The sequence below is a fragment of the Echinops telfairi genome, unplaced genomic scaffold, assembly GCF_000313985.2.
Source record: "Echinops telfairi isolate 266 unplaced genomic scaffold, ASM31398v2 ScPeMD7_655;HRSCAF=1070, whole genome shotgun sequence".
Classification (NCBI taxonomy): Eukaryota; Metazoa; Chordata; class Mammalia; order Afrosoricida; family Tenrecidae; genus Echinops; species Echinops telfairi.
This window is the reverse complement of record NW_022104553.1, coordinates 19,328,317-19,336,264: the sequence shown is the minus strand read 5'-3', so window position 1 is coordinate 19,336,264 and position 7,948 is coordinate 19,328,317. Positions and strand designations below refer to the sequence as shown.

Below are 7,948 nucleotides of genomic sequence, written 5' to 3'. Positions count from 1 at the left end.
AAAAAAAAAAATCAGTATCTCAATGGTATCTGCTGACTGTTCAGGAAATAGATTTTGATTCTTTGTGAATCAAGAAATCTTTGAACCAGGACTGTTCTGCAATAATACTTAGTAGGCTCTACTATAAGCCAATTGCTCTTAGCTTCCTTCTGGTACATCTCTTATGGTCTACTGTTGCTTACTATGAGGTTATTGAAAATTTAATTTGGGTATACTACACCTTAGTATTCAAATGATAGCTTTGCTTTTTAAGGAGATCTTTTATAGTGAATTTGCCCAATGCAGTACATTCTTTGATTTCTAGAATGATTGTAGATTCAAGTCAAATGAAATGCTTTGCAACTTGAATCTTTTTTCTCACATTGTTTTTATGTCCAGTTGGGAGGATTTTTGTTTTTGTTTTCTTATGTTGAGATATGATCTGCTGAAGGTTGTGATCAATGATTTTCATCAGTATGTGCCTCGAGTCTTCTCTACCTTATAACACATGGCTGTGCCATTTTCTTATCACAAGTTAATGAGTCTTCCCTTTTACCCTGTGCCCACATTCTTCAGAGTCCAAATTTTAGGTTATTTGCTCAGTATGCAGAATGAAAAGGCGTGCTGTAGAAGAAGAGGTATGGGAGGATGTTGATTGGATTATGTAATTTTGTTGTGACTGTTGATAGTTAACAAGGTTTCTTTTGATTATAAAAATTGTGATTACATACAGATAAGAGTCTGCAACACAGGGAATCCAGGATAGATAAACCCCTCAGGGACAACAATGAGAGTAGAGATACCAATAGGATTAGGGGTTGGTGGGAGGATAAAGGGGAAATCGATCACAAGGATAAAACTAGAACCCCCTCCCAGGGGGACAAATAACCGAAAAGTAGGTGAGGGATGATAGAGGACGATGTAAGATATGGAAAAGATAATCTATAACTTATCAAGGGTTCATGAGGGAGGGTGGATGGGGGAGGGAGGGGGAAGAAATGGGGAGATGATATCTGGGGCTCAAGTGGGAAATAATAAAAATATTTTTTTAAATTGTAATTACAGAAGCAGTGATTGTGAAAGAGTGGGTTAAAGGGCAATGTAAAAATGGCATGGGGATGCCATCTTACCTCCTCAGACTTCACACAGGGGAAGGAGAATTAACCGAACCTCAGCCCAAGGCCAGTTCCTTTGAACCAGAGATCAGTGGCGCCTCCACCCTGCAACCTTCTTCTTCCTCAGCCCTTCCATGGCATTCTCCACTTCTGTGCTAGATTTCATCCTTCATTGCAAATGGCCCCACGAACTCAGACAGGACTCAACGATGAGGGTTAGTTAGGGAATTTTAAACATTGCAATTCAGGACAGGACTCCTTCACTGTGCCCTGTGAGGCAGTATTCACAAAGCTCATTTCACATTGCTGATAAATGATTCTGGAGGAGCCCACCTGTAACCTCAGCCCCAAAGCACTCGGCTCTAGTTCTGAGAGTTTACAAACCTGCTTCTCCAGAGAATGCCCACAGGTTCTCCATTGAGCAAGCAAGTCTCCTGATGGAAGGCTCAGCTGTTTTCTTTCATGCCCAGAATCTTGTCCATCTGTCTCATGAGCTTGATGGTGCTGCTGCTCTGGTGTCACTGCTCTCTGTCTTTTGGATCAGGGAGATTCAGCATGCATGGATTTTAGTATGCTTATATAACTTTGTTTCTATATTTACTACTTTTACCTTTATATTTGTTTACATTATTTTTCCCTGTGTGCAAATAAAATTAAACAGAGCATGATAGTTAGGTTTCTTTTGCTAACTAGGCCAATGAAGGAAGATGTACATGGTATATAATTTATATTCATATAGTTGTCATTAGATCTAATTTACATGGATGCATTTTGAAATTATGGCTCTATTGGAGATCAACAGGAGGGACTCATTATTCTCTTCTTTTCTAGAAATCTGGAAAGCCGATAATTATTTGCTTGGGTGCACACAAAATGAAAGAAGAGTGGACAGAATAGAACAGTGCTATGAATATGATGTGTTGGAACATGTGCATCAGCACCAAAATAACTTTCCTCTTATGGGAAATCATGGGATACTTGACTTACATGAAAAAGCTATGAAATCAGTTTTAACTTTTCCAACAATCAACCAGAGCAGAAGCAATAAAATAAGCGAGTCTATTGTGCTTAGTGGAGGTGAGAAGACCTTTCTCTATGCTGACCAAGAGCAATTTTGTACTGAAATGAAATTTGCTGAGTGTGAAAAATCTAATAGCTTTAAATCACAACACATTAAGCATCAGGAAAAGAACATCAATCCCATTACTCATCAGCAAATTCATACTAGAGAGAATCGCTATGTATGTAGTTACTGTGGAAAAGGCTATTCACAGAGGAGAGAACTCATTATTCATGAGCGAATCCATACAGGTGAGAAACCCTATACATGTAGTCAGTGTGACAAAGGCTTCACCAGTAAAAGTAGTCTCACTGCTCATCAGCGAATTCATAGTGGAGAGAAATCCCATATATGCAATGATTGTGGAAAAGGCTTCTTTTGTAAAAGTCAACTCCTGCTCCACCAGCGAATTCATACTGGTGAGAGACCTTATATATGCAATGAATGTGGGAAAGGCTTTATCAGTAAAGGTACTCTCACTACTCATCAGCGAATTCATAGTGGAGAGAAACCCCATATATGCACTGATTGTGGAAAGGGTTTCTTATGGAAGAGAGAATTCCTGCTCCACCAGCGAATTCATACTGGTGAGAGACCCTATATATGCAATGAATGTGGGAAAGGCTTTACCAGTAAAAGTATTCTCAGCGCTCATAAACAAATTCATACTGGAGAGAAACCCCATATATGCACCGATTGTGGAAAAGGCTTCTTAAAAAAGATAAAACTCAGTCTCCACCAGCGAACACATACTGGTGAGAAACCCTATACATGCAGTGAATGTGGGAAAGGTTTCACCAGAGACAGTACTCTCATTTCTCATCAGCGAATTCATAGTGGAGAGAAACCCTATATTTGCACTTACTGTGGGAAAAGCTTCTTATGGAAGAGAATACTCATTCTTCATCAGCGACTTCATACTGGTGAGAAACCCTATACTTGTAGTCAATGTGGAAAAGGCTTCATCCGGAAGTTCTCTCTCACTGTACACGAGCGAGCTCATACTGGTGAGAAACCCTATGTATGCACTGATTGTGGGAAAGGGTTCACAGTAAAGAAGAATCTCACTGTGCACCAGCAAACTCATACTGGAGAGACACCCCATGTGTGTGGTGAATGTGGAAAAGGCTTCATCCAGAAAGGAAATCTCAAAATTCATTCTCGAACTCATACTGGAGAAAAACCCTATATATGTGGTGAGTGCGGTGAAGCATTCACTCAGAAGATAAGCCTTCAATTACACCAGAGATTTCAGACAGGAGAGAAATCTGTTTTATGCCGTGAATATGCAAAAGAATATATCCAGAAGTCAGAGCTCAGTCAACACCAGAAAATTCACAAAGAGCAACCTTTTCGTTGCAGTGAGTGTGAAAAAGCCTTCACAACCAAGCAAGAGCTCATTTTACACCAAGGATTCCATAAAGACCAGTTGCCTTTTTGCTGCAAGGATTGTGGAAAGGTTTTTGCCTGTGTCTCTAAGTTTGACTCACACAAAGAAAAACACAAAAGAGAAAAACATCTAAGATTAGTCAAAGTGGAAAATTGCTTCCCAGTGGGTCATGTGTTGTCACAGAACAGTGCTCTCATGCAGGAGAAGAACCCTGGTAATATACTGACCTTACAAATCCCCTCTGTGGCTACTCTCACACCAGTTAACACCAGTGGGATGCTAACTAATAGGAATGTCATTCTAGTGGGACAGCCTGTTGGCAGATGCGAACCATCGGGAGATAATAGAGAGTCTGTACCGCAGGAAAACCACACGAATGTAGTGAATATGGTAGTGCCTGTGAACCCAGTGCCCATGGCAGTGCCTCCAGTGTCCAATTACATCTTATTCTATGTTCCACAAAACTCGTAGGAGAAGCTGGCACATTCCCTGGGCACGAGGGTTGAGCAGATTGTCTACCTCATGTTATGCTACAAAGGGTATCCTGAGGGAAATCATGAATACAGAGACTGGAAAGCCTGATAGCCTCGATCGGTGCATGTGTACATTCCTATCCAGACTTACCTAACGTAATCCCCCTGTATATCAGTGAATTGCTTTGTTGCATCAAATGATCGAAAGTGAGTCACTGCCGTGGACAAAATAAAGTAACATTTTAAAACAGAAACAATGAGCATCTGGAACATTGCTTTTTTTAAAAAAATAAAAGTTTTATTGTTTTAAATAATAATCCACATATCATACAATTAAGTAGTTCAATCATCTCCAGAATTGTACAGTCATTACCCCAATTGGAATGTTGCTATTTATCAAGTCAGTTATGACCAATGGGGACTCTACTTTGTAATAATAACAAGTTGCTTCACTCACCTCTGGTAATGATTAATCATGTTTTGTGAAATCTATCAGATCACAACAAGCCCCTACAAATGCAATCTATCACACCGCAATGTTGCTTTGAAAATATTGCTATGTATGTTCAAATGTGCATCATTATAGGGGGGGGGTATATTCCTCATATGTAAATTGTTATGTGTATCTCTGGATGGTGCTTAAGTGTTGTATTAGAGTTTAAAGTCTTCTGACCCTGGTTTGCAGAAGGCTGTGGTTGAGAGTGACAGCCCAAAATCCATGTGCAGTATCCCCACGTAGATTAACCCTCATTGAATGCTTTCTGATCATGAGCCAAGATGTAGATAAGCATGGCCTCAGGCAGAGTGCCTTGGAAAGTAAATGATCTCCACCTGTCTCAACACAACTCTGGGAGAGTTTTGCCTAGGTGTGTCTTTAATGGAAACCAACACAAAACAACATAGTCTCACCCTGACTGCCATGGTTAGAAATTCCTGGACCCATCTTGTGAGCCCTTCTATGTAACAACGTGTATGTCCCAGTCGTGGTCTTGTTCCTGCCTTTGTGGTTGTGGAAAACTGAGGAACATGAAGAGAGTGTATGAGGACAAATTCTTTATTCTCCTATTTAAGAAGCCTGTTAACTGTTAGGTAGCCAGAACAGGAACAAGGGGGTTGTCCCTCCCAGGCCTACAAAAGCCCCCATAAGGGGCGTTGGGAAGCACTCAGGTGAAGAAAAATATTTTTCTTCAATAGACACCTATGAAGATCCTAACTGGGCATGCTCAAATTTAGGCCCCCAAGCCAGGTGGTAGGTACACTTAGGTGGTCCAAATTAGCCCACATCACCCAGGTGGGTTAACACCACCAACAAGGTCAACCAATACCTTCAACCATGCCTCCGGAGATAGTTAATGTTTATTGTGCCAACCTGGCCAATGAACACGTGGGATTAATTGAAGGGCAGAGAGATAAATGGCTCAGCGAACCTCGCTTCTCGTCTCTTGCTCATTGATTATCGGACCAGTGTGCGGCTGCCTGGCTTGTTCTCTGCCTCAGTTTGCAAGCTACACTACCTGTGGGACACCTAACCCGTGGACTGTGTCGCTGTAATATGAGGTTCCTTCAAGACCTGCTTAGCCACACCATTGGAATTTACATCTCTTGAGCTGGGGACTGTCAGACCCTGTCATCTGGCTGACTGTTGGTGACCTGCCTTGCTGTTTGCTGCCTGTGCCCCGATAGCCTGAATTGCTCTACAGAGGACTACCCGGCAGCCCTTAAGACTTGAAGGACTGCCAGTGTCTCACAAGGGGGGTGAGTTGCACTGAGCCATTTGTACTGCTTTATAATTTGTTTGTTTCTTATGTTATCTATCTGTATAAATACATATAAAATTATTAGCGTTCTGGTTTTGTTTCTCTAGAGAACCCTGTCTAACACACCTCCCCAGCCAGAGGTGTACACAGAAAGGCAGGTTGCAGCGTGAGGTCTCCTTCCCCCTGGAAGGGCCCACATTCACCCACCCAGGCTCACTCCTCGTGGACACAGCCTCTCTTACTCTCTTATACACTACCCCCCGCCCAGTACACGCTCATGCCCCACTCATGCCATGCTGCAGTTCCTCGCACATCTGATTGTGTTGTTCCCCGAGGTTGCTCCTATCTAGTTAACGAACCCCAGCCCAGTTTACGTGCGGCCAGACACATTTCCCTTTTGTGACTATAAGACCTGAAATTTCTCCCCTCCATCAAAACTCACTTGGATTACAAAACAGGCTTCAGTGTGAATTCTTTCTCATGCGAAGCCAAGAACCAAGGTTTTTACTCACTCGAGAGACCTTCTATAAGTAGACATGAAATCCTCTGGTCTATAAAGGAGAAAGATCGCTCAGCCAATTACTTTTGGCTCCTTACATTCCTGTTGTTAAAACTTAGGAGAGAGCACCTGAGAAATCTGACCGGCCTGTCAATCAGGGGTCTTTTGCAAGACTGCTGTGGAAAAGCAACAGTGCCCCCACAAGAGTATTAGAAGTTGAAGGAAAAAGATGTTTAAATTCTGGATATGGGTTCACCCCATAAGACATCCATAAGGGACTAAGGCTGGACCACTAACTTCTCTGGAATTCGACATAGAGGGACTAGGAGAAGTTAATGAGGAGAGAATGTGGTAAAATTGTAAAGTCCTACAGTGTAAAGAGCCTGAAGGGCAATACAGCTTCATTAAGCTTGTAACCACAATTGTAAACTTATAGGGAAACGATCTGTTTTATGAGTTAGTTCAAAGACAACTGAACAAAGTTATTAAGAATTTTTGGGGGGAAAAATTGTTGAATATTTCAGATTATCCTGTGTGTCAAAAAGGCTCAAAGTTCATCTGTTAGTCTTTTTTAACTAACACTGAGGGAAATATGATGAGGAGTATATTCCCTAACGTATAACAGAGGGAATCTGGAAAGCTGGTATCCCACGGTAGGAAAGCCTCCACTTTGGTAAGTTAGAGGTAAAGTCCAAGTACATTATCCTGCTTTAAATATCATTCCCACAGATTCTACCCTAACCGGTATGCTGCCTTAGAGTGAGCACATGGTGGATTTTATCTCCCTACAGAAGCAGACATCCTGTTGCTATCCCTTCCCTCTGGGTCACCCAGCACTACCACCCCCACCACCCCGCCCTACCTTCCCCCAATGCAGGTTTTAGGTTTCCTCACCTGTGAGCTCAAGGACTTAGTGTAGATACCACCCACCTTGTGACATATGTAACTACTGAATATGCATGTCTATGGCTACCTATAAATATCCCAAGATAGTAAAGGGGCTCTGTCCTCTCCCAGTTCCACGTGGTCCATCAAGAGGGGCTGAGATGAGCATGCTACCATAAAATGTGTCTGACTCCTTCATTTTATTCTCTCTCCTATCTTTACTATCCTCTATGTCTTTACTATCATCTTTATATATTATAACCATATAATTGCATCTACTGACCCTTAGGTTGTTAGAGGTTGGTTTCCTTTGACATCTCTACAGCTAATAAGCTCTCTTGATTCTATGAAATATATCTAACTTGTTTGGTTTTAAATCAAGCAAATTGCCTGAGATTGCTTACAGAACCTTAAAAATATCTCTTAATAGACACGGGAGAAGAAATGAAATTTTATTTATAACAAACTTCATTTAGCCTTTAAAAAAATCATTTTATTAGGGGCTTGTACAACTCTTAACACAATCCATACATATATCCATTGTGTCAAGCACATTTGTGCATTTGCTGCCATCACTCTCAAAACATTTGCTTTCTGTTTGAGCCTTTGGTATCAGCTCCTCATTTTCCCCCTTCCTCCCTGTTTCCCCCTCCCTCATGAACCCTTGATAACTTATAAATTATGTTGTCATATCTTACACTGTCTGATGTCTCCCTTCACCCACTTTTCTGTTTCCATCTCCCAGGGAGGAGGTTATATGTAGATCCTTGTAATCAGTTCCCCCTTTCCA

At 41.5% G+C, this 7,948-nt stretch overlaps 1 protein-coding gene across 1 annotated transcript in view; it reads left to right on the top strand.

Annotated features, from left to right (window-relative positions):
• LOC123521963 (zinc finger protein 432-like) overlaps positions 1-4,307 on the top strand; it is an 18,605-nt gene extending 14,298 nt beyond the window's left edge. Inside the window, exon 5 of the mRNA XM_045292534.1 lies at positions 1,926-4,307. Within this exon, the coding sequence (XP_045148469.1) occupies positions 1,926-4,015 (2,090 nt within the window). The 3' untranslated portion in view covers positions 4,016-4,307. The remainder of the gene's footprint in view (positions 1-1,925) is intronic.
• The last annotated feature ends 3,641 nt before the right edge of the window (positions 4,308-7,948 follow it).